Here is a 27,713-nt window from a genome sequence, read left to right as displayed (position 1 = left end):
AAAAAACAAACAAAAAATTTATTTACACTTTTTCTTTGAAAGTTTTTACTAGTGAAGATCAGGGGTTTATTCTACCCTGAAATTCAAAGTGAGCAACACGACTCGTCCTGCTCCGTCCCCGTTTGCATCTTTTACTCGGTCCACATACCGATTAGTCCGGCGGACGAACAGAGTGACGATCTCTTCGTTGAAGAATAGCTCAAACATTCCCCTTCATCATTGTCTTCTAAATGTGGCCCTGCAGGTTCACCAACAGGGAACCGTTCATGGATTTCAGCACATTCATGTGCAAAAATCAGGCGCAGTGTGTTGAAGGTTAATAAGAGATGATCGAGATGAAACTTAAATAATCGCTTTAGAAAAAAGCCCTGAGGTGGGACAACATCCGTGGGAAAGCCGAGGGCTTCATGTGACCAGAGATTTCCTACAGATAAGACGGAGCTACGGGGACAAACTGGTGAAAAACAGCTGTCCCAGCATTAGTCGATAGTCCTGCCTCCTCTCCAACCGGCTTCATGAAGGACCAGTATTTTACCTCTTTTCACACACACTAGTACTTTCTGCTCACTGTGGACATCACTGCCAACGTAAGCGCTCTGATTGGTGGAAAGTTTGACAGGAAGTGGCTGCATCAGCATTTCCAGGTGAAAATAAAAGTCTGATCTGTGTTTCAGGATGAAATGTGATGAATAAAGGTGCCATCATGGATGTCTGTGGACTCATCGTGGTAAGATGTCGGTACTGTTCCTGAGTAATCACTGATGACAGAAGTGACTAAGAAGCGGGGGGGGGGGGGGGGGGGGGAAACGTCTGGTTTCAGCATCTCCTCACCTGCAGGACACACTGGGAGACAACACCCTCTGGGACTTCAGGGAACTTCTGCCGCAGGTCATGTAAAACCTGAACGTTAATCTGCTGGTTTCCCTGGGCCATTCGTATGTTGCCAGGTCAGGACAGACGTTCTGTTCAGCTCTGCAGCGTCAGAGGTCGCAGCACGCAGCCTTCATCTCTGGGATCTTCTGAGCTGGAAGAAAAAAGCCAGATGATAAAAAGTTCTTTTAGTTAATTTAAGTTGGATTAAGAAGCTGTCTGGTTGGAGGAGGAGTCTAACCGCTGGATAAAACAATAAGCCGATCATTTGTGGTTGTCCAGCTCATTATAACTGGGAGCTTTAGAGACCCTCAAAGAGAAAAGGCAGCACTCATTTCAAAGGCCCGTCACTCCACAAAGATCCCTAATAAAAGAGTAAAAGAGGGAGGACACCACGTCTGACTGAGTCTGCCTTTCCAAACCACCATAACTCACACAGGGAGGTCAGAAGAGGGGAGGACATGGGTCTGCAGCGCTGCAGATCAGCCGCTTCTCTGGAAACAGTCTTCAGCTGAGAAGGTTTCTCCTTCTGATCTGCTGCATCTAACCCCTGCATTTATTCCTTTTATGTCATCATTAATAAATCCAGGCATTAAGGCGTTCAAACTCATTTCATCTAAAGGACACAAGTAGAGAACCAGAACCAGAACCAGACCGGGTTCTTCTGACGAGCGTCCTGCTCAGGACTTCCATTCTCATCTGGTAAGATGGGAACGGAAGTCCTGAATAATCCCCTCTGCAGAACATCTGCTGATAACCGCAGGAAGAGCTGAAACCTGGAGGGAGTCCGACAGTCTGAAGCCCACTTTACCCCACCAGCGGAACCAGCGGAACCAGCGGAACCAATCATTTCCACACTGAATAACCTTTAAATGGAGCCCAGCGACTCCTTGTGGACTAAAGCCGCGAGTCAGAACCAGCCTGACCCCAACCAGCCGCCCTGAACACACTTTTCCACCGGGGTGTGGAACGTACGGCGAGGAGGGCGTCCAATCCGCTTGTTTCAGCGTAAAACATGACGGCAGGATAACTTGTTCCGTCTTTCCTATCCCTCTGACGTCATACATGTAACCTCAGGATTACCACACATGTGGAAATGTACACGCATGTCCTTTAAAATGATTTCTGGATCTGGAAAAGTTTCTCTGATGATGATGTGAAAAAAAAGATTTTTCCCTTCTGAGAATAAAGATTTTATGCTTCATAATGTTCGCCTGCCGGGACGCAGCGCTCAGGAGCATCAGCCATCACCCTGATTGGCTGCTGAAGCAGGTAGTGCTAAAACATGTAAATAAAATAAATTGTATAACAAAAATACAGAAACTTTTTTACTTTTGAACTTCAAATAAATGAAGGATTGTGAAATTAAAAAAGTAATATTTAGAAAATGTTTACATTCTATAAATGTTTATACATTTTCATATAATGAAAAATTATAATTTTGTACACATAAATAGACTAAAATGCAAACATGTCTTTGTAAAAAAAATAGTTTTAAACATCAAATAAAATTTGATAAATAAAACATTTATCAAAGACTGGAAACCAGTCTGAGCTGGATGCAGAACATGGACTAAGACCTTCTGGTTTCCAATGCAACTGGGAAATCCAGTCAGTGTTTAAGTTTCCCGCTGCAGACACCTCTGCAGCTTTAACCACAATGGGTTTCCAGCTGGAAGCTACTGTAACACGTAGCTCCCTCGCCTCGAAAACAAAAAGGTGTCCATCTCTCCCCTGTGGACTGGGTTTTAGGGGCACAGTGATGCTGGTGTGGAACCAGGCCCGAGGCAGCGCTGGACTGACGGAGACAAAGCTTCCTTTGCTGAGGCGGTTGTTCGCCCAGCCAGAGCCCCGAACCATCAATGGTCCCATTCTCCGCTCACACAACGCCTCCAAGCATCCAGCTCTATTAAAGCCTCATTAAACCCTGAATGCATCATAAACGGGAGCCTCTGGCAGGAACATCTGATCCGGCGGGACACAGAACCAGAACCAGGTTTCTACTGAGCAGTTCAGCAGGAACCTGTGTTTAGTAACAACAACCTGGTTATCAGCGGCGTGATGGAGTGGATGCTGGGACAGCCTGGCTCCTCCTGAAAGAGCTGTAAATCTGCAATGAGAAGAAGAAGACGTTCCACACGGCGCCCTGACCTGCTAGAACCGGCCGTGTGAACACGTCCAGGTATCGGACCAGACTGCCAAAAAGAAAGCCAATTCAAAGTCGCTGAAGATGGACCGAAGTGTGACGCAGACCACCTGAGAGGCTGGCAGGATTCCTCATGGGTTACTAACAGACACTAGTTCTGAAAGAATGCAGCCTGATTCATGACCTTTTTCTGCATTTCCCAGTGACTGAGTGGCTGAGGAACCCCACGCCTTCCCGAACCTCCCACGGAGCGCAGGAATGCACGGAAACTTCAGTCAGGACACTAAGAGCTGCTCGAGTGCTCAGAAAAGCTGCAACCTGCTGAATCAAAGAGATTTCCCACCATATTAATGTCACCAGTCTGACCAGAATGAACCCAGAGATAAACTGTGATGGGAACGTCAGACAGCTGTGTGTTTTCAGGCCGAGTCAGAGCATCCTGACGGGTCGGACCAGAACCGTCAGCCGGTGGTGAAGTTTATAAAAACCTCACAGATCAAGACTGAAAAGCTTTCGTTCAACCATTAGAGACATACCTCAGTCTACGTTCCACACTGGTTTCATTCTAGATCATCTCAGTCTACGTTCCACACTGGTTTCATTCTAGATCATCTCAGTCTACGTTCCACACTGGTTTCATTCTAGATCACCTCAGTCTACGTTCCACACACTGGTTTCATTCTAGATCACCTCAGTCTACGTTCCACACACTGGTTTCATTCTAGATCACCTCAGTCTACGTTCCACACTGGTTTCATTCTAGATCATCTCAGTCTACGTTCCACACTGGTTTCATTCTAGATCACCTCAGTCTACGTTCCACACTGGTTTCATTCTAGATCACCTCAGTCTACGTTCCACACTGGTTTCATTCTAGATCACCTCAGTCTACGTTCCACACTGGTTTCATTCTAGATCACCTCAGTCTACGTTCCACACTGGTTTCATTCTAGATCATCTCAGTCTACGTTCCACACTGGTTTTATTCTAAATCACCTCAGTCTACGTTCCACACTGGTTTCATTCTAGATCATCTCAGTCTACGTTCCACACACTGGTTTCATTCTAGATCACCTCAGTCTACGTTCCACACTGGTTTCATTCTAGATCATCTCAGTCTACGTTCCACACTGGTTTCATTCTAGATCACCTCAGTCTACGTTCCACACTGGTTTCATTCTAGATCACCTCAGTCTACGTTCCACACTGGTTTCATTCTAGATCATCTCAGTCTACGTTCCACACTGGTTTTATTCTAAATCACCTCAGTCTACGTTCCACACTGGTTTCATTCTAGATCATCTCAGTCTACGTTCCACACACTGGTTTCATTCTAGATCACCTCAGTCTACGTTCCACACTGGTTTCATTCTAGATCATCTCAGTCTACGTTCCACACTGGTTTCATTCTAGATCACCTCAGTCTACGTTCCACACACTGGTTTCATTCTAGATCATCTCAGTCTACGTTCCACACACTGGTTTCATTCTAGATCACCTCAGTCTACGTTCAACACACTGGTTTCATTCTAAATCACCTCAGTCTACGTTCCACACTGGTTTCATTCTAAATCACCTCAGTCTACGTTCCACACACTGGTTTCATTCTAGATCATCTCAGTCTACGTTCCACACACTGGTTTCATTCTAGATCATCTCAGTCTACGTTCCACACACTGGTTTCATTCTAGATCATCTCAGTCTACGTTCCACACACTGGTTTCATTCTAGATCATCTCAGTCTAGGTTCCACACTGGTTTCATTCTAAATCATCTCAGTCTACGTTCCACACACTGGTTTCATTCTAGATCACCTCAGTCTACGTTCCACACACTGGTTTCATTCTAGGTCACCTCAGTCTACGTTCCACACACTGGTTTCATTCTAAATCACCTCAGTCTACGTTCCACACGCTGGTTTCATTCTAGATCACCTCAGTCTACGTTCCACACACTGGTTTCATTCTAGATCACCTCAGTCTACGTTCCACACACTGGTTTCATTCTAGATCATCTCAGTCTAGGTTCCACACTGGTTTCATTCTAGATCATCTCAGTCTACGTTCCACACTGGTTTCATTCTAGATCATCTCAGTCTACGTTCCACACACTGGTTTCATTCTAAATCACCTCAGTCTACGTTCCACACACTGGTTTCATTCTAGATCACCTCAGTCTACGTTCCACACGCTGGTTTCATTCTAGGTCATCTCAGTCTAGGTTCCACACTGGTTTCATTCTAGATCATCTCAGTCTACGTTCCACACACTGGTTTCATTCTAAATCACCTCAGTCTACGTTCCACACACTGGTTTCATTCTAGGTCACCTCAGTCTACGTTCCACACACTGGTTTCATTCTAAATCACCTCAGTCTACGTTCCACACGCTGGTTTCATTCTAGATCACCTCAGTCTACGTTCCACACGCTGGTTTCATTCTAAATCACCTCAGTCTACGTTCCACACACTGGTTTCATTCTAAATCACCTCAGTCTACGTTCCACACGCTGGTTTCATTCTAGATCACCTCAGTCTACGTTCCATACACTGGTTTCATTCTAGGTGACCTCAGTCTACGTTCCACACTGGTTTTATTCTAGGTCATCTCAGTCTACGTTCCACACACTGGTTTTATTCTAGATCACCTCAGTCTACGTTCCACACACTGGTTTCATTCTAGATCATCTCAGTCTACGTTCCACACACTGGTTTCATTCTAAATCATCTCAGTCTACGTTCCACACACTGGTTTCATTCTAAATCACCTCAGTCTACGTTCCACACACTGGTTTCATTCTAAATCACCTCAGTCTACGTTCCACACACTGGTTTCATTCTAAATCACCTCAGTCTACGTTCCACACACTGGTTTCATTCTAAATCACCTCAGTCTACGTTCAACACACTGGTTTCATTCTAAATCACCTCAGTCTACGTTCCACACTGGTTTCATTCTAAATCACCTCAGTCTACGTTCCACACTGGTTTTATTCTAAATCACCTCAGTCTACGTTCCACACTGGTTTCATTCTAAATCACCTCAGTCTACGTTCCACACACTGGTTTCATTCTAGATCACCTCAGTCTACGTTCCACACACTGGTTTCATTCTAGATCACCTCAGTCTACGTTCCACACACTGGTTTCATTCTAGATCACCTCAGTCTACGTTCCACACACTGGTTTCATTCTAAATTACCTCAGTCTACGTTCCACACTGGTTTTATTCTAAATCACCTCAGTCTACGTTCCACACACTGGTTTCATTCTAGATCACCTCAGTCTACGTTCCACACACTGGTTTCATTCTAGGTCACCTCAGTCTAGGTTCCACACACTGGTTTCATTCTAGATCATCTCAGTCTACGTTCCACACGCTGGTTTTATTCTAGATCACCTCAGTCTACGTTCCACACACTGGTTTCATTCTAGATCACCTCAGTCTACGTTCCACACACTGGTTTCATTCTAAATCACCTCAGTCTACGTTCCACACTGGTTTTATTCTAAATCACCTCAGTCTACGTTCCACACTGGTTTTATTCTAGATCATCTCAGTCTACGTTCCACACACTGGTTTCATTCTAGATCATCTCAGTCTACGTTCCACACGCTGGTTTCATTCTAGGTCATCTCAGTCTACGTTCCACACACTGGTTCCACACACAAGCATGAATACTGAAAACTACAGATTTCCCTTTAATTTAGCACAAACAAGCACTTTTTCCAGATGTTTAGGATGTTTACTTCCTTTTAGAAAATATAAACAACACAACATTTACATACAAAAATAAATTTTTAACTTCCTTTTTTTTTTTTTTAAATTAATTTGTCTTATTTTATCTCTTCATTTAACATTTTTAAAATGAAAAAAAAAAAATATATATATATATGTCATGTCGTCTGGGAAGTGTTGTGTGATTGGTTGGACATTAGAGGTGGGTGGTAAACATGGAAAAGTCTGAAGCAGACGGCTGCTGGTGTAGCAACCAGATCTGATCGGGGTGCACCTATGCACCTACGTCACACTATGCTGCGCTCCATCAGATGATTAGGGCTCTAATTAATCAATCGATATTTTTTACTTTGATTTCACGTTTCCTTTGGTAAAATATAATGGACCCACTGGAGGACCAGACTGGACCCACTGGAGGACCAGACTGGACCCACTGGAGGACCAGACTGGACCCATTGGACTGGACCCATTGGAGGACCAGACTGGACCCACTGGAGGACGAGACTGGACCCACTGGAGGACCAGACTGGACCCACTGGAGGACCAGACTGGACCCATTGGAGGACGAGACTGGACCCACTGGAGGACCAGACTGGACCCACTGGAGGACGAGACTGGACCCACTGGAGGACGAGACTGGACCCACTGGAGGATCAGACTGGACCCATTGGAGGACGAGACTGGACCCACTGGAGGACCAGACTGGACCCACTGGAGGACCAGACTGGACCCATTGGAGGACCAGACTGGACCCATTGGAGGACCAGACTGGACCCATTGGAGGACCAGACTGGACCCACTGGAGGACCAGACTGGACCCACTGGAGGATCAGACTGGACCCATTGGAGGACCAGACTGGACCCATTGGAGGACCAGACTGGACCCACTGGAGGATCAGACTGGACCCACTGGAGGATCAGACTGGACCCATTGGAGGACCAGACTGGACCCACTGGAGGATCAGACTGGACCCATTGGACTGGACCCATTGGAGGGCCAGACTGGACCCATTGGAGGACCAGACTGGACCCATTGGACTGGACCCATTGGAGGACCAGACTGGACCCATTGGACTGGACCCATTGGAGGGCCAGACTGGACCCATTGGACTGGACCCATTGGAGGGCCAGACTGGACCCATTGGACTGGACCCATTGGAGGATCAGACTGGGCCCATTGGAGGATCAGACTGGACCCATTGGAGGACCAGACTGGACCCATTGGACTGGACCCATTGGAGGACCAGACTGGACCCATTGGAGGACCAGACTGGACCCATTGGACTGGACCCATTGGAGGGCCAGACTGGACCCATTGGAGGACCAGACTGGACCCATTGGAGGACCAGACTGGAGGACCAGACTGGACCCATTGGAGGACCAGACTGGACCCACTGGAGGACCAGACTGGACCCATTGGACTGGACCCATTGGAGGACCAGACTGGACCCATTGGAGGACCAGACTGGACCCATTGGACTGGACCCATTGGAGGACCAGACTGGACCCATTGGACTGGACCCATTGGAGGGCCAGACTGGACCCATTGGAGGACCAGACTGGACCCATTGGAGGACCAGACTGAGCCCCCGGGCTGTATGTTTATTTTTATATTTTTTTTCTATTTTCAAATATAATTTGACTTCTTAACCTGACTGTTTATTCTGCACTGTAATTTATACAATTTCTTATATCAAAAGGGACAAATTTCTAAAAAAAAACAATTAATCAAAAACATGAGACCATAGACTTGATGAATAAAATTAATTGATCGCCCAGCCCTGATCAGAAGCTTTTAAAAGGTAATTATCTGTCCAAAGGTGAGCGGGTTTATTTGATCTCGTTTTTCAAAAATCTCCTCATATCTCAATCTTATATCAGATGTTTGGCCTCCTCCAGAAAACACTTAATGTGTTACATAGAGGACGGAGAGGGTCCACCAGCAGCTCTGTGCTGGGCTTTCATGAATTAAATACCAGCTGGCATGCTCTGACAAAGACATACCCAGTATGGAGCTAAATCTATAAGCTGTGTCTGCATGGAAACGTCACGTCTGCGCGGACACGCCACGTCTGCCTGGAAATGCCGAAAAAGAAAATAGTTTGGCATTTTAGGATTAATTAAGTCATGACTTAACATTTAAAATGAAAAAAGGTAAATTGGTGTTAATTTTATATTGAGAATATGAATCAACAGTAAACAGAAATGCTGGCTCCCAACAACAATCAGCATGTTTGCTGAAGGTGGATCAGATTTTCCTGGGTTTTCACCGACCTTTACTACATACTAGAGGAGCTCTGAGATGACCCACAGCGAGTCACATGATGACTCATGGGCATGTGGCAAACCTAACCTCCAAGCAGCTACTGGAAACTAAAGCAGAACCCAGGAGCAGCAGAACCACAGCGGACTTGAACACAGATCAAACAGGGAAACATATTTTAACAACATTTAAGTAATAAGTCAAACCATCAGCTAAAGTTCAGCAACTCAGACCAAAACACTCATTTGTAAAATCACAAGATGAAGGACCCAACGTCCAGCGGCTCATTTCCTCCCTACATGACAGTCTGACGCGCCAAAACTCCAAGGCTGCCTCCTCAGCCACTCCTGGTCGGTGGTTTGGTACTTAAACTGAGATAAGACTACACACAGAAAGCTATAAATACCAGACATGTCATCCATGTCACTCCCACTGCACAGCTCCAGCTTTAAGAGGAAGTCCTTCCAGTGTCTCAACAGTGCAAACGGAGCTGCATCTCCACCCAATACCTGCTCAACACCATGCATGGTAGATGCAGGTCGCTGACCACCAAGTTCTCACTGCAGCAAACACGACTGAAAGCGCTTCTCGTCTCCTCTCTCATCAGAAAACAAAAATAGCTTCACAAAATTCAATATTTCTGAACCAGAATCTCTGATAAAAACCATGACCAGTTGACATAGAGAAACAGAACTCGCAGACTCGTCTTAGTCCAGATTGTTTCTCAACTCCTGCCGTGTTACAAGCTGGGATTCAACACGCGCCCTCCTGGCCTCAACACTCACTGTGAGGTGGAGCTGCTTCAGCGATAACATGACAAGTATGCAGCGGATAAATGTTCAGCCTTTATTACCCGACGAAATGCACCCATGGTTTGTCACGTGTTCTACAACGCAGCGGCAGCAGATTGTTCGCAGCATTCCCACTACGGTGACTTAAAAACAGGACAAACACGGTCTTTAACAGATTCTGGCAAAGAGTCAGGAATTGAACCTAAAATCTAGTGAAAGAAAAGTGGGAGCCATCACAGGCACTTTGTTGCGTTAAATAAGAATTCCTTCAAACTGACGGTGATGACCAATCCATAGACCGAATATGAAAGATGGACGGAGCCTCCGGCGGTTCAAAGCGAAGCCTATGGGGAAGTGCATAAAACTGCAGTCCCCCCCCCCAACTAAAAAACCAACTTCACAGCAGAAATAAACATGTTTACAGCAGAAATAAACATGTTTACAGCAGAAATAAACATGTTTACAACAGGAATAAACATGTTTACAGCAGAAATAAACATGTTTACAGCAGAAATAAATATGTTTACAGCCTGGTACAAAAATCTATTTTAGGTTTAATAAGTCAGGTTTACCTTCAGGACAACTGCGGGGGGAGTGAATTATTTTCTAACTCGCCCGTTTAAAAGTAATTTAATCTCGAAGTTTGGCATATTTAGGGGCGTGTCCTTTTGATTGACAGGTACCCGATCTCCTGCTTCAAGTCAGAAGAACATAGAACAACCGCGGTTTTTAGCCGGTTAACAACGTGACTTAGCTTTAGCCCGCTTACCTCCGTTAGCTGGTTAGCTTCTGTTATCTCCTGGTTAGCTCTTAGCTACAGAAAGCTCAGAGTTGACTTGATGTCAATCATCCACCATGACGCTCACAGCCCCCCTCTCAGCTCCACCTTTTTGCCCATATTTGTATTTTCTGGGCGAGACGACACGGATGTCTCTGCCAAGATGGTGATGGTAGGAACCGCCCACCGAGCTTCAATTCAGCTCTTCAGAAACCTACGGGTGACCTCACGGAGGCTCCGCCCATCTTTTATACACAGTCTATGGTCCAATCAGGAGCAACCAAACAGAAAGTTTCATTAGATGAGAAATAATGATCCTCTCTACGGCAGGAATAAAGCCGAGAAGGGTTTCTCATGCCGTCGAGTTGGAGTGGGTGGTTTGAGGATTGCAGGTTAATGGTAGCAAAGATGGATGTAAAAGAGTTTTTACTTTTGACAATGCTCTATGAGGTGCTACTTCTACTCAAAGGAAATTAAAAACCTAACATTCGTTTTATATATATAAAGTTTTTCCACATCATAGCTCCTCCACCGCTATACTCCCCTCAGCTCTGTAGGTCAGCTGACCAGCTCATACTGGTCGCCACTGGTTCAGAGGAGTGAATGGGACCTTTACACATTCAACATTTTTATACAGAAAAAAAGCAGAAATTAGGACGTATGCACATCGGTCCGACTGGGGACTGGGCTCAGCTGTAGGGGGGTGTATCCATGCAGACCGAGATCATGTTCACGCTGCTCTTTGGTCAAACCAGCAATACCATTAGAATAATATATCCCCATTCCCACCAGAGGTGGCGCTGCACTAGTATTTAGCAGAAGAGAGGACAAGACCAGCGTGAAGAAGAAAACTCTGTTTCCTCCACCTGCCAGTTAAACATGGAGACCAAACTATGGCTGTTTTGGGTTTTTATTGTGTCTTATGCAAGTATACTGCAGAAATCCACTGCAACAATGGACGCAGTATGAACACCAGATGAGGCAGAGGACCCTTAACGTCATCGCTATGGATTTACCCACAATGCAACGCTACGCCACATGCAGGAAGTGGCTTCTTTTGTAGTCCGCTTCCTGTATTTGGTCCGCTGGGAACGGGCCGAGACCGCTTCTTTGGTTCGGATCAGAATTCGTTTGGAGCGTTCACATTTCCCTAAAGGAAGTGACTTTCCGAGCAAACAGACTCTGATTCGGATCAGAAAGATCGATGTGGACGTGTCCTTAGTCTCAGATTTATCATGAATGTAGGTTCCTACATAAATATTCTGTTTACTCAAAACATCTTCATACATAAACACGTTACTAACTGCACTTTTCACTTTGAAATTACTAAAGAAGAAGAAAACCCTCAGATCTGATTAGAATCCGGTTGACCCAGCTTTCCGCCAGCGCCTAAACGCACCATGTACATGTGAAACCAAACAAAAGGCAAACTGATCTGCTGTCATTTATAATCTGATCCATGCACATCAGGTCTACATGCACACATTTCGCAATGTGTCTGCACAAAGAACTTCCTGAAGATTAAAATCATCACATCTGTTAGGTAAAAAGCTGTAATAAATATTATTGTGTAGTTTAATGTGTAAGTAATTGTATGAACTGCTGGACCAGTCAGGCCCTCCAGCACGTTACAACGTTTTGATCCCAACCTTTAACCCAAAGTCAGCCATTTTTGCCATGGGTTTTACTTCCATGTCTCTGTTCATGAACATGCAAACGTGTGCTACAAAGACGTGAGGCATCATTTTCAGTAACTAGATGTTTGGTCAACCTTTTAAACCAAAGTAGACAACAGATATGTTGTCATGTTTAAAGGAGCAAAAACAAAAATGGTTTCACTGAAGGTTTGCTGGTGAACGCTGCCAGTAGACCAAAGTGTGCTTTGAGCTAGGGCTGCTCGATGATGACAAAAATTATAATCATGATTATCTTGACTGAAATGGAGATCTTGATTATTTAACACAATTATCCAGTATTTTTAAACAACGCTGCACGTCGTGGTGTTCTTGACTCCGTGTCATGCATTATAACCGTCTAATGCACGGTTCATAGTTGTTTAATCTGCTTTTACCATGGTCCCACACAGGAAACATTTTAGAACTAATTTGCTTTTGTTTTTTTTGTTTTTTTACAATGCTTGCTAAATATGCTGAAGTATAGGAACTATTTTACGTTGGCCTGGATGTAGTTTTATACCAAACAACCGCTGTCAGGCTGCAGCGCGTTTCTCTCATTCACCTGTTAAAAGACGGCTGATCTGAACCAGCTGGTTAACACGTTGCTATGGTAACGCCCCGTAACGGAGGGATATTACAGTGTTTAACTGGCCGAACTATGTATAGGAGAATAATGCAGCCAGTTGTCACTGACAATGGTATAAACTATGTTTAGGTGAACTTCCACAACCTACTGCAGTTATTCTACATTGACCTGCAGCCGGAGCCGACTGAGACTGGCCGCCTGGGAGTGCTTTAGGACGGGAGAGGCTCCCGCTGCTCCTTCCTTACAGTAACTGCAGAACAATATGTGCCTTCAAGTCAGTCGCCAAAACACCAGAAAAGTCTCTAATAACTCCAGTAAAAGCTGCTAGATTTGTCACTTTTAACAAAAAAAGTCTCCAGATTTAGTGAGAAAGTCTCCAAGTTGGCAACAGTGTCTGAATGAAAGCAAAGCGGCTGTGGGAGGAGTTTACAGCACAGTGCTGCAACGCCAGAGACGCTCGATTAGCAGCTGAAGACAGCAGGAGAGGAAACTGCAGAGAGAACAATAATCACACCCTTTTATTTTTATCATTGTAGAAAACCCAGATCGTACTGAGATTAAAATCCAATTAATCGTCCAGCTCTACTTTGAGCCACAGCATCCACCGACCTCCCTGCACTCTCCTCGTCTGCAAATAAACGCACAACGTGCAAAACATCATCGGCATGATGCAGAACATGTAGAAGTAGCTTCTAACGTTAATAGGTTTACTTGCAGGAGAAGAGAAGCTAGCTCTGAGTCAAACTGAAGCCTAGTAGCTCTGGCAGGGCTCTCCACTTTGGAAATACAAGGCGTTGACTTCCTTACAGCGGCTGTCTTTCTGGTTGCTTTAGTTCCAAAAGAGGAGTGCTTCAAAAGCAAAAAAGGACGATCTTTAAAAAAAAAAAAAAAAAAAAAAAAAAAAAAAAGTTCACAGTTTTGTTTTAATATCTTCTGAAGAGACACACACAAAACCAATGTTAATCCAGTTTCTTTATCTGACAACGTCGTCGCTGACAACCGTTTCTTTAGAGGCAATGTCGGATCCTGGTCGTCTTTAAAGTTTTGATCCGTTCTCCACCCTTTTGAGTTAAAAACACATAGTGCCATTGCTCGCTTGCTGGAGCCGATCATCGGCAAGACGAGGTGGTGACTCCAGACCGACTGGTAAACACAGGACTGGAGATTAACACGGAGACGATGTGTGACGTTGTATCCACATGAACCCACACCTCCCGCTCTTCACGTAGCGATTCCTTCTAGATTCCTTCAATCCAAAAAGATCCGTTTTTTGCTTCTTGTCCTTTTAACTTGTTGCAGATCTACTGGTGCAGCAGTGAAAACGGTCCTCCTCAAACAGCTTCCCACTGCTCCACATTCCCAACGTTGTTTCGGCTGTGCACAGATTCAGATCAGAACAGAAATAGAAACTGGTTTTCAGTAAGAACCGGTATGAAACTGGATGATGAGCAGGTCTCATGTGACGCACGCTTTCTACCCACAATAGGCCAGGTATCCGTGTTGCTGTCCACTTCACTTGCAAACACTGAAGAGTTTCCACAGATTAGCAGCCATTTCCACAGAAACTTTCACTAAACATTTACAGGAAAAACTGGTTTCATGTCCTCAACCAGCTCAGGAGGGTTAGTTAAAGCCAGAATAAGTCATTCCTGAAAACAATGTTGGGTCAAAATAAACGTAATGGCCCACTGGCTTGAGAATTTTAATGAAGACCCACTGAGGCAGTTACCCTTGGCAGAGCTATGCCAAACCACAACAAACAAAGGATTTTCAGCTGGATGGGACTGGTTCTTCACCACACCCTGGCAATATGTTTTCATATGAGACGGCAGACTAGTGTCCACATCAGTGCAGAAAGGACAGCAGGTCAGACTCGGTGGGTACGAAGAGCATCTGCAGACTGTGGAGACAGATGTGAAACAGGCTGCAAAACCCACAATCTGTTGACTCACTAACCAACTCCAACAGCTGATTGACACGTTTACATTCTCATTCATGAGGACTTATGGAAACCACGACGACACGAAACATCGACTCAGTTTTTTTCTCTGTCGTACGAACCGAGGGGAAGTCGTTGTCACACAGATATCCTTCTGCACTGTCAGTTTGCACAAGTCTGAGGAGAGCAAAGGCCAGAGATAACCGGCGTGGCTTCTTCCTGTGTGTTGTCAAAGGTTAGAGCCAGAAAGAAGCTGCTAACAGGAAGTATCGCTATGTGAATGAAGACAGCAAACAGACAAGCAAACACTTCCGCTCCCAACTCGGCTTTTCTGTTGTGCAGCACTTTGATGTACATATTTACCTCCGCCAAGGAGGATATGTTTTTACCGCCGTTTGTCTGTGTTCAACATAACTTAAAAAGTTCTGGACGAATTTTTATGAGATCTTCAGGAAGTGTTGGACATGTGAAAAAGGAAGAACTGATTTAATTTGGGTGTTGATCCGGATCACCGTTTGGATCCAGGAACCTTTTAGATCTGTGGCGGAGGTTTGACTTTTCTAGCTGTTTTGAAAATGCTTAACCCAGAGATGTCCAACACAAGAAGCAGTCCTGGAGACGGATTCGGTGAGCGGAGCTAGTTGTGCAAAAATCACATGAAACCAAGACTGCTAGGTCCAACGGTAACGGCGTGGCAGTCCATTTGATGACGTTATTCTCACAAAGACAGTTATTTCACTGCTGAACAACTAAAATGGTTTTTCAGAGCTAATTAACAAGTACACATTTAAACAGGCTAGCTTACTTTTTTAGTGTTTAGTGTGTTTTAGTGTTCAGACTGAGTTACGTTAGTCAGAAAAATTGCTTCATTAAGGAAGTTCCCTCAAAGCTGCTGTAATGTGGAAATTGATTTAAAGCACTTTTCTATTTCATTCTGTCAATAAAAATTTCATTGATGAAATAAGATGTGTGGGTAACAGAAAATGGGATGCAATCCATGGAGAGGCATGCTAAATAGTGACAGAAAGAAACAAAGTGGCATCATGTGTTAGACACTGACTAGTAAAGCATCAGACAGGAAAATATAAACCCATAATGGTCAACTTCTACACATAATGAGGAAACTGTTACTAAAACATGACTACATACTGGGTAGACTACATACTGGGTAGACTGGGATAAAATCTGATTAGTGCTGGTCACAGAAAGGTCAGACAGATGTTGCACATGGAGAAAAAAGCCAGATTAGAGTGCCTTTTGACAGCAGGGTGAATGAAAACTTAGATTAGCCTGGATTATTAATCTAAAATTATTTCTCATTTTAAACGCTGAACATTGGAGATTCTGACAAATTATGTCAAAGAACCAATCAGACGGAGGAGTAAAAGTATAAACTGGATTCAGCTGCTTCCAGTGCATCACTGGTGATTTTAAAGGGACAAACATCTGGCTAAGGTGAGTGGTAATGGATGGTTCAAAGTGCGCTGCCTTCTTCAGAAACCAGACACCAAACACCTTTACATGAGAGTTTTCATTCCTTTTTCATTCTGAATAAAAGTTAAATCTGCTTTAAACAGGTGAAAAATTAGGTAGACACCTAATTCCAAAGAAAAGGAAGTCAATTCAGAATTAAAGTTTATTTGCATTTTAAACCCGAACCGATTTAAAATGCAATGTCATGTAAACCTTCGTTAAGCTCCAAGTTATTCCGATCGTTCTGAGCATGCTCGTTACCTCCTCTCGTCCCGATGACACGTGTTGTTTTGCCTCCTGTTGTCTGTCTTCCTTCTCAGCTGCTGATAAACGTAAAGTAGTATGCTCGTGACGAGCTGGTGCTCCAATATTATAAACAAAATAACAAAATATCTGGTTCTTATTGCATAGTTTTCCGCGTTAAGACTGATAAGACGAGAAGCAGGAAGGGAACTTTGTTTATTTCCGATAGACACCAATACGTCACGTCCGCTCCTGTCCAATCAAAAGAGGAATTAGGTAAGAGCGCATTTCCACCTCGATTTGGAATTATTAATTCCATGTAAACTTGTCTAATCTGCTAGGGACCAAAGCTAACGTTACTCCCAAACATTTTGCACAAGTTGGGCTGGTTTGATTGGGATAAATGAATTTCCTATAATTTATGTAAATATCAAAGAAGTAACAGAACAATTAGCAACTAGCCTGGTTTAGTTTTATGGCTGTACTGCCATAACGTCCTATAAGCTAACGGCTAATACTGATGTTTTTCTAACAATAACTTACTGACATGACTTGTGCCAAAGTTATTCCTTCGATACTAAAAACTATAATTTATAGTAAAGTTTTTTGCTATGTGAGCGTGATGGAAGCTTTCCTTTTGTGACGGTGTCCCGTGGGAAGTTACAGGTCCCTTTGACTGATCTCAGGAAGTCAGTAAATCATTGCTTAGTGGATTATTTCTGCAGTAAAATAAAAGATCTTAAAGTGTTGGGAAGTGTGTTCATTCCCTTCTGAATGGAGGCACATTCTTTAGGAAATTTTGTTATGAGCAGCAACATACAAATGGGGGAACGGACCCCGGTAAGAACAGCAGCAGCTGTTGCCTGCAGCTAAAGGAGAAATGAGAGTTTAGGTATAAAATGTTTTGGTATCTCCCCTGTAAAGCCGTCAGTGTAACTCCCTTCCTTCTGGTATAATGTAGTGTCAGGCGATGCTAAAGTCTGCAGTTCTGCCACTGGTGCAGCTTCAGCCTGGGAACTGTGCACATTCACAAGGAAGTACAACTGAAACAAACAACAGACTTTATCACAGGTGGTTTTATGAGACGTCACATTTCTAAACTCCGTACACCTGTGTCAGTTTAGTCTCCATCTCTGATTCCAACCGGGTGATAAGAGAAACAAAGCTCTAAATCAGACTTCATCAGAAATCCAGCAGAATTTAAGGTAGAAGAGAGATGCCAACAACTACTGGCACCGCTACAAAAATTGAGGATTATATGGCGCAATTATTCATGTTTTAAAAAGGAACTAAAGAAGGAAAATACAGGTTTACTGTGTACTGTAAACCAGTCTGGACTTACCGGTCCTAAAAGGGTTATTTTACAGTTTAGTTTTATTTTAAGAGAACCTAATAAGTGGTTTGTTTCAACAGACCTGATGTTTTCCCTGGAATTACTGCTCTTTAACCCTTAAAACTCCTCTGCCGCCCTTGGCACTATCACTTCTAGGCCTGTTGCAATAAGTCCATTAATTGCATTGTAAGAAAAAATGTGAGCAATAAGTTTGCTGGCCGCAATAATCTCTCTCTCTCTCTCTCTCCGTCTCGACCCTGGTGAACCACTTAACCTCTGTGAGCCAGAATGCTGTCCTTTAATGTTGTTAAAGAGCCGACATTTTGAAAAACACTGCAAACATTTTAGAATAGCCTGAATAAACATGTTACAAACGGCATTTTCACAACTCTGCAATAACATGAAAAATGACATGAAATTTTACTCCAACATGTGTGCTTATATGAGCTTCAACATACACTCTGTAGCTGCCGACTGACCAGATCTGCTCCAGGTAAGCACACTGCAGAAACCGTAGGAGAAAACCAGCTATAGCAGACTGGATGAGCATAAACCAGGCAAACTAAACCATAAACCATCAAGTTAAATGTTCTTTAGAAATGTGGACATGTCAAAGGGTGAAAAGGGTCTTCAATGACAACATTAATATCATTTATCGCAATCATTTCAGAGACAATCAGACAGCAACATTTGTTATTGTGACAGGCCTCATCCTCATCATCAGTGTCAGGAATGGTGATAGGGTAAATTATGATGGATGCTGGATTTCCAATTATTTCTGGGTCATTTTAGAGCACAATTCCCAAGAAGACTGTTCAGGCTTAAAAAGGCCTCTGAGTTCCCACAACCTGAACGCCACGACCACTGTGTGGGAGATTAATCCCAGTATTAAATAACAGAATTTATCAATCAAAGATCCGCAATATTATGACTCTTCATGAGGCGTCATATGTGAAGCATCTCAAGCGGATGTGAAAAATCCGCTTGTGTTGCTTTCCCCCCCCCATGTGTTTTCATGATAAAGTTCAGCAGAGGAGTTACTCCCTCCTAACAGATTAAATCATAGTTAAGGACCAGGTAGACCTCCCGGAAGACCTAATGGTAGACCTTCTGGTAGAGGACCAGGTAGACCTTCTGGTAGAGGTCCTGGGAGAGGACCAGGTAGACCTTCTGGTAGAGGTCCTGGGAGAGGACCAGGTAGACCTTCTGGTAGAGGTCCTGGGAGAGGACCAGGTAGACCTTCTGGTAGAGGTCCTGGTAGAGGACCAGGTAGACCTTCTGGTAGAGGTCCTGGTAGAGGACCAGGTAGACCTTCTGGTAGAGGTCCTGGTAGAGGACCAGGTAGACCTTCTGGTAGAGGTCCTGGTAGAGGACCAGGTAGACCTTCTGGTAGAGGTCCTGGTAGAGGACCAGGTAGACCTTCTGGTAGAGGTCCTGGTAGAGGACCAGGTAGACCTTCTGGTAGAGGTCCTGGTAGAGGACCAGGTAGACCTTCTGGTAGAGGTCCTGGTAGAGGACCAGGTAGACCTTCTGGTAGAGGTCCTGGGAGAGGACCAGGTAGACCTTCTGGTAGAGGTCCTGGGAGAGGACCAGGTAGACCTTCTGGTAGAGGTCCTGGGAGAGGACCAGGTAGACCTTCTGGTAGAGGTCCTGGGAAGTTAATATGTAGGATTTATTTGTTCTTCACACAACAGAGTAGATTTAGTCAGAAAATAATATAACAGAGTAAATTCTGTTTTCATCAAAAGAAATAAAACTTTAAGAGCTTTAAGGAGTGTTAACATAATTTTACACATTTATAGTGATGGAATATTAAAGAATAATGCTGATTATTTCTCTGATAATAATCATATCAAGAACACGGTTGACATCCCCCATGAACAACGTCAACACTGAAACACAAGCCCTGGTCCTGGTTTAGTGGACTGTGCTTCGTCAGGATCAGAACATGATATTTAACCCTGGACTGAGGAAGACCATGAGCAGCATGTGTAATGGAAGTCTTAAAGTGGAGAAGCCAGGAGAAGTCGACAGGGGGAGGGGGCTTTCTTCCTGACAGCCACACAGCAGAGAGGGGGGAGGGTTAAAAAACACCAAACTCTCTTCCTGAGTCTGCAGCCTGTGATGGATCCTTCCCTTCCACCTCCTCCACTCACACTCGGCATTACAGGACGTACAAGTCAGACACCAGATGACTCAGAAACTTACCTGGAGAACCCAACAAGCACACGGCTTCACTTTTAGCTGCGAAATCAGGGACTGTAGTCTGAAAGAGAAACTCAGCTGACTCTCAGAAACTGATATTTGTTTCCTGGGTTTAACTGACACAGCTTTCAAGTGCAGTAATTATCCTTCTCCTTATGAAAGGGGGAAAACCTACACCCCCCTCCCCCCTTCCTCAGCGATAACTCATAGGAACTACTAATGATAAATTAGGAAACAGGTTTTACAGGAAAGAAGACTTTGCAACAACACGCCACAAACTCAGATCGTTGTAAAACAAATCTTTATCGTACCAGAGCCAAACGCAAAAACCTCTTCACCTCTATCAACAAGCAACCAGTTTACGTCTGATCCATGCCTTCACAAAGGGTTTATTTAGCCTCATCACTTCCAGAGAAATGATCCGCCTTCTGGCCTGAGCAACAATCACGGAGTTGCTCCCGAGTCTCAGAAGAGTGGCAAATCAGTGAAGTCTCCTGGCAACATATTTACCCAGCTCCAGGCACACATGGTTTCAGTTAGGGGTCTGCACCTATAAACAGTCGGCCATAGCTGCTTATTGGTCAGGAAGTGCAGCGTTGACTGCAAGTCAAGGCAGGCACAAGCTGCTAATGAATGACATGCAGCCTCGCAGTCGCTTCAGTTTGGAGGCGTTCAGAGGTCAGCGGAGTAGCTCTTCGGAAGCCCAGAAGTAACTCCTAACAAGGAATAGAGCCGACACTACCTCTGCTAAAGAGTTTCACAAAAAACAAGGCAGAAAGATGGAATTTAACTGTTTTTAATAACAATATTACAGTGACTGAATCAAACCTTTACGTCACAAAACTGATTTAGCTTCTAGTTAGAAAACAGACTGATTATGTTCCAAACTGCAACCTCCGACATTCTGTAACACTGGACTAAATGAAGACCATGTAAAACGGCGTGAGGAGATCTGTCTGAAGACATCCAGGACTTCAGGCCTCCATCAAATATGCAGATGCCACCAAGAAGGCAAAGACGCTGCAAAAACAGCAGCAAGCATGAAATCCAGACACTGCTGAATAATCAGTAGAGCAAAACCTGCCTGGAAAGCATGACAATAACAAACACAAACTGTTAATAGAACAAAAATACTAATTATTCTAAAGATCCAGAAGGAAAAAACTGATATTTTTATTCTTGTTCTGCAGTTACTTCAGCTTTTAGGAGGGATGCACCGATACTGATATCAGCATCGGCCCAATACCATGTGTGTACTTATACTTGGTTTTCATAAAAGTGTACCGATACCACACTAGTCAAGCCAGCGCAGATGTGTTTGATGACATGCTTCGGACATGTTTTAAAAGAAACAAATGCCTCGAGTGTTAAAATATTACATTTTTTGTTACACTAAAAGCGAGATCTTTGTTCCAAAACCACACATTTATAGTTGTATTTAGGTAAAATGTGCCAAATCCAAATAAAACTTGAAATTGTTACATATATAATAACATTACAGATCTATTAGTGAGGTAACTTCAGAAAGGATGGGTCATTTATTAGAACATAATGAAATCTTACACAGTTAAAACAACAATAATAACCATAGTCACAATCATGTTCACATAAACACATTTGGTATCTGCAAATATTGGTATCAGCAGATATCGGCATCGGATTGGAACTCCCAAACAGTGGATCGGTGCTTCCCTAACTTTTACAGTAGGTTGCATGTAATGCTGCTCCATTGTAGGAAAATCACAAACGTGATTAATTTTGGTCACTACTGAACACCGTAACTCATTTCACCAAAGCAGGACAGTCGGTCAGGGTTCGACACGCACATATAATTTTTCTTCACATTTTCCTTTTCAACTTTTTAATATGTTCAAGCTAAACAAATAAAGCAGGATTTATTCCCAGTTTGGCTTCAGAGGAGAGGTGAACATCTCTGCTTTGGCAAGGAGGGACTGCGGTGCAAGGGGTGCTTATTCCAACACAACACAGTGACTGCTTTGAGGTGGGGGAGGGGTCTACATTAGCATTACTGCTCATTGATCGCAGTGAAGACCTATTTCTGTTCCATTACATAAAATGTTATCATACTTCCATGCATCGTTTATGTTGCCATAGTGGGAAATGCTGTGTTCACGTCTGTGTTTTGACATCGATTGGTAGCGGTAATGCACTGCTGTAAAGTTATTTACAACCATCCGAAACACCAGAAGACGAAAACCACAAAGTATTTTACTGTTCTCAACTTCTTTGTGTGCTTTTTATTCAACAATTTCTGCATTGATCTCTTCCTGTTCTTCTGCTTTGGTTTGTTCTTTCTGCTGATTGCATGTCAGATATAAAACTCAGTGCTGCCCCCATGATTTCCAGTGGTGCTGCTTCTTTTTCTGTGTCGGGTGAGGACAGATTAACTCATAGAAAGAGAGCAAATTAAGGCCATAACTGAGACGGATGAAACTGTCCATCTGCATCCAGCATAAATAGGCCTGTAGATATGTACATACTTTCCCTTCAGCCTGGGTCTCTGGCTAGACTCATTTAAAAAAAAAAACTGGCTTAAGTGAACGCAGCGATGGTGGAGAGCGTGAATCCTGTATTAGCCCTTAAGTGTGCATGTCATTCTGAACATGTTACAAAATAAAAGAGTGCAATATGAGAAATAATTTTACTAATAGTTAGTATCAACATTTCTGTTATTGCTTGGAGACAAAATGTAAATCTAAGTTTGCTGCACTGCACAGCTCGTGTCATATCTCCTATCACTCCAGTTATCCTGACTCTTTTAGAGGTTATGCATGTATAAATAAGACATGACAAAGAAGTCACCATCCTGACAGGTTCAGTTACCTCAGGACAAACATATCCCATCCCAATTATACCAAGAACAACAACTGAGCTGTCATAAACAAAGGTCACAACCTGGTCCTCCTACAGCTCAACCAGCACAAATGAGGAATAATTATGTCCAGTGAAGGAAAATTACCATTTCTCAATAATTCATTTGACATATTATCAAATATATTATCAAATGACATATTATGAAATATATCAACAGTAAAAGCACTAAATGATCAGACGTTGTGGTGTAATTATTTATCAACAGAGGACGTTAAATTGTGTGTAAGACTCCATGTTGCACCAAATTAACTATGTTGTGTGATGACTTAATGCAGAAGTTTGTTAGAGATAAAAAAAAAAAAAAAAAACAAAAAAAAAAAAAAAACAAAACAAAACAAGCCGGATCTGCGGCTAAATGAACCTTCAGCTGAACGATTTAACGTTTCCATCCAGCAGCAATGCTGCTACGTTTCAACTCAATGGAAAAAAAGTAGAATGCTAACAGCGGCTAGCATGTTAACAGCGGCTACAAAACATGTTAGCAATGCTGCTACGTTTCAACGGAGAGCTCAATGGAAAAAGTAGTATGCTAACAGCGGCTAGCATGCTAACTACGGCTACAGAACATGTTAGCAATGCTGCTACGTTTCAACGGATCAACGGAGAGCTCAATGGAAAAAAGTAGCATGCTAACAGCAGCTAGCATGCTAACAGCGGCTACAAAACATGCTAGCCCCAAGCAGCGGAATGCTCCCAGGAATCCTCCCACAATAACCAACTCTAGCTGTTAACGACTTACCAGTTTCATGGAGTCAACAGCTAGTTAGTTTGGCATTTCACACAGGGATATGTTCACTTTGTCCAGCCGAGAACAGCCCTGACACAAGTCCAGTTACCTCGGAAGGCTAGCCGCTACTGGAGACAAAAACTTTTTCCACCTCTGGAAACTTTTCTCTCCGCTTTCTCTCAGACTGAGACCGGACTCACAAACACGTTCCCTTACGGCTATTTTCCTACTTTTTATTATACACTCCAAAAAGTCCTAATTTAAAAGTAACTTGCCTTCCAGCCCTCTGCCGCCGCCGCTCCCCGGGCCGCCTTCAACAACCAAGACCGCCGCCGGAGCTCCGAAGGGCCGCGGAGCTGGGAGGGGAGCAGCCGTGAGGGGTCCAGCTACAACCGGGAAGAAGAAGATCCAGCTGCACCGAGGCCCCGGGCCTTTTGCGTCCTCGTAAACAGCGTAAGGGGGAGGGAAAGCGAGCCTCCGCCGTTTGACAGAGTAATACCTTCCTGACAGGTCCTGGTCTTCGGCCCCCCCTCCCCTCAGCAGCCGTCACTTTTCTCTCTTTCCTCGCTCCCCGCACAGACGAACCAAAATACTGTCAGAACATGGCGACGGCTCCAGCCCGCTGCTCTCGCGAGATCTGGATGTGTTTTCTTTTTTCAGCTGGAGTTGAGCTGCGGCACGAGGAGAGGAGATGGCAGGAGGTGTCTGCAGGACAGGAGGTGACAGGAGGTGTCTGCTGGAGAGGAGGTGGCAGGAGGTGTCTGTAGTAGAAGATGTGGCAGGAGGTGTCTGCAGGAGAGGAGATGTCTGCAGGAGAGGAGGTGTCTGCAGGAGAGGAGGTGTCTGCAGGAGAGGAGATGTCTGCAGGAAGTGTCTGCAGGAGAGGAGGTGGCAGGAGGTGTCTGCTGGAGAGGAGGTGGCAGGAGGTGTCTACTGGAGAGGGGATGGCAGGAGATATCTGCAGGAGAGGAGGTGGCAGGAAGTGTCTACTGGAGAGGGGATGGCAGGAGATATCTGCAGGAGAGGAGGTGGCAGGAGGTGTCTACAGGAGAGGAGATGGCAAGAGATATCTGCAGGCGAGGAGGTGGCAGGAGGTGTATGCTGGAGAGGAGATGGCAAGAGATATCTGCAGGCGAGGAGGTGGCAGGAGGTGTATGCTGGAGAGGAGTTGGCAGGAGGTGTCTGCTGGAGAGGAGGTGGCAGGAGATATCTGCAGGAGAGCAGGTGGCAGGAGGTGTCTGCAGGAGAGGAGGTGGCAGGAGGTGTCTGCTGGACAGGAGGTGGCAGGAGGTGTCTGCAGGAGACGAGGTGGCAGGAGGTGTCTGCTGGAGAGAAGGTGGCAGGAGGTGTCTGCAGGAGAGGAGGTGGCAGGAGATATCTGCAGGCGAGGAGGTGGCAGGATGTATCTGCACGCGGGAGGTGGCAGGAGGTGTCTGCTGGAGAGGAGGTGGCAGGAGATATCTGCAGGCGAGGAGGTGGCAGGAGGTGTCTGCAGGAGAGGAGGTGGCAGGAGATGTCTGCAGGAGACGATTTGGCAGGAGGTATCTGCTGGAGAGAAGGTGGCACGAGGTGTCTGCAGGAGACGAGGTGGCAGGAGGTGTCTGCTGGAGAGGAGGTGGCAGGAGGTGTCTGCAGGAGAGGAGGTGGCAGGAGGTGTCTGCTGGAGAGGAGGTGGCAGGAGGTGTCTTCTGGAGAGGAGATGGCAGGAGATATCTGCAGGAGAGCAGGTGGCAGGAGGTATCTGCTGGAGAGGAGGTGGCAGGAGGTATCTGCTGGAGAGGAGGTGGCAGGAGGTGTCTGCTGGAGAGGAGGTGGCAGGAGGTGTCTGCATGAGACGAGGTGGCAGGAGGTGTCTTCTGGAGAGGAGGTGGCAGGAGATGTCTGCAGGAGACGAGGTGGCAGGATGTATCTGCAGGAGAGGAGGTGGCAGGAGGTGTCTACTGGAGACGATGTGGCAGGAGGTATCTGCTGGAGAGAAGGTGGCAGGAGGTGTCTGCAGGAGAGGAGGTGGCAGGAGGTGTCTGCAGGAGAGGAGGTGGCAGGAGGTGTCTGCTGGACAGGAGGTGTCTGCAGGAGAGGAGGTGGCAGGAGGTGTCTGCTGGAGAGAAGGTGGCAGGAGGTGTCTGCAGGAGAGGAGGTGGCAGGAGGTATCTGCTGGAGAGGAGGTGGCAGGAGGTGTCTGCAGTAGAAGATGTGGCAGGAGGTGTCTGCAGGAGAGGAGATGTCTGCAGGAGAGGAGGTGTCTGCAGGAGAGGAGGTGTCTGCAGGAGACGATGTGGCAGGAGGTATCTGCTGGAGAGAAGGTGGCAGGAGGTGTCTGCAGGAGAGGAGGTGGCAGGAGGTGTCTGCATGAGACGAGGTGGCAGGAGGTGTCTTCTGGAGAGGAGGTGGCAGGAGATGTCTGCAGGAGAGGAGGTGGCAGGATGTATCTGCTGGAGAGGAGGTGGCAGGAGGTGTCTGCTGGACAGGAGGTGTCTGCAGGAGAGGAGGTGGCAGGAGGTGTCTGCTGGAGAGAAGGTGGCAGGAGGTGTCTGCAGGAGAGGAGGTGGCAGGATGTATCTGCTGGAGAGGAGGTGGCAGGAGGTGTCTGCAGTAGAAGATGTGGCAGGAGGTGTCTGCAGGAGAGGAGATGTCTGCAGGAGAGGAGGTGTCTGCAGGAGAGGAGGTGTCTGCAGGAGACGATGTGGCAGGAGGTATCTGCTGGAGACGAGGTGGCAGGAGGTGTCTGCAGGAGAGGAGGTGGCAGGAGGTGTCTGCATGAGACGAGGTGGCAGGAGGTGTCTTCTGGAGAGGAGGTGGCAGGAGATGTCTGCAGGAGACGATTTGGCAGGAGGTGTCTGCAGGAGACGAGGTGGCAGGAGGTGTCTGCTGGAGAGGAGGTGGCAGGAGGTGTCTGCAGGAGAGGAGGTGGCAGGAGGTGTCTGCTGGAGAGGAGGTGGCAGGAGGTGTCTTCTGGAGAGGAGATGGCAGGAGATATCTGCAGGAGAGCAGGTGGCAGGAGGTATCTGCTGGAGAGGAGGTGGCAGGAGGTATCTGCTGGAGAGGAGGTGGCAGGAGGTGTCTGCTGGAGAGGAGGTGGCAGGAGGTGTCTGCATGAGACGAGGTGGCAGGAGGTGTCTTCTGGAGAGGAGGTGGCAGGAGATGTCTGCAGGAGACGAGGTGGCAGGATGTATCTGCAGGAGAGGAGGTGGCAGGAGGTGTCTACTGGAGACGATGTGGCAGGAGGTATCTGCTGGAGAGAAGGTGGCAGGAGGTGTCTGCAGGAGAGGAGGTGGCAGGAGGTGTCTGCTGGACAGGAGGTGTCTGCAGGAGAGGAGGTGGCAGGAGGTGTCTGCTGGAGAGAAGGTGGCAGGAGGTGTCTGCAGGAGAGGAGGTGGCAGGAGGTATCTGCTGGAGAGGAGGTGGCAGGAGGTGTCTGCAGTAGAAGATGTGGCAGGAGGTGTCTGCAGGAGAGGAGATGTCTGCAGGAGAGGAGGTGTCTGCAGGAGAGGAGGTGTCTGCAGGAGACGATGTGGCAGGAGGTATCTGCTGGAGAGAAGGTGGCAGGAGGTGTCTGCAGGAGAGGAGGTGGCAGGAGGTGTCTGCATGAGACGAGGTGGCAGGAGGTGTCTTCTGGAGAGGAGGTGGCAGGAGATGTCTGCAGGAGAGGAGGTGGCAGGATGTATCTGCTGGAGAGGAGGTGGCAGGAGGTGTCTGCTGGACAGGAGGTGTCTGCAGGAGAGGAGGTGGCAGGAGGTGTCTGCTGGAGAGAAGGTGGCAGGAGGTGTCTGCAGGAGAGGAGGTGGCAGGATGTATCTGCTGGAGAGGAGGTGGCAGGAGGTGTCTGCAGTAGAAGATGTGGCAGGAGGTGTCTGCAGGAGAGGAGATGTCTGCAGGAGAGGAGGTGTCTGCAGGAGAGGAGGTGTCTGCAGGAGACGATGTGGCAGGAGGTATCTGCTGGAGACGAGGTGGCAGGAGGTGTCTGCAGGAGAGGAGGTGGCAGGAGGTGTCTGCATGAGACGAGGTGGCAGGAGGTGTCTTCTGGAGAGGAGGTGGCAGGAGATGTCTGCAG

The 27,713-nt window shown here is 45.9% G+C and overlaps 1 protein-coding gene across 2 annotated transcripts in view; it reads right to left on the bottom strand.

Moving 5' to 3' along the window:
* tab2 (TGF-beta activated kinase 1 (MAP3K7) binding protein 2) overlaps positions 1 to 24,266 on the bottom strand; it is a 34,990-nt gene extending 10,724 nt beyond the window's left edge. For both annotated transcript variants that reach the window (XM_079255191.1, XM_079255192.1), the window contains exons 1-2: positions 23,938 to 24,266; positions 832 to 1,024 (exon numbers count right to left, since the gene is read on the bottom strand). In XM_079255191.1, coding sequence (XP_079111317.1) covers positions 832 to 933 — 102 coding nt within the window. In that variant the 5' untranslated portion in view covers positions 934 to 1,024; positions 23,938 to 24,266. The remainder of the gene's footprint in view (positions 1 to 831; positions 1,025 to 23,937) is intronic.
* Positions 24,267 to 27,713: the final 3,447 nt, after the last annotated feature.

The sequence above is a fragment of the Telmatherina bonti genome (genome assembly GCF_933228915.1).
Source record: "Telmatherina bonti genome assembly, chromosome: 16".
In the NCBI taxonomy this organism is placed as follows: Eukaryota; Metazoa; Chordata; class Actinopteri; order Atheriniformes; family Telmatherinidae; genus Telmatherina; species Telmatherina bonti.
This window is presented reverse-complemented; position numbering and strand designations above follow the sequence as displayed.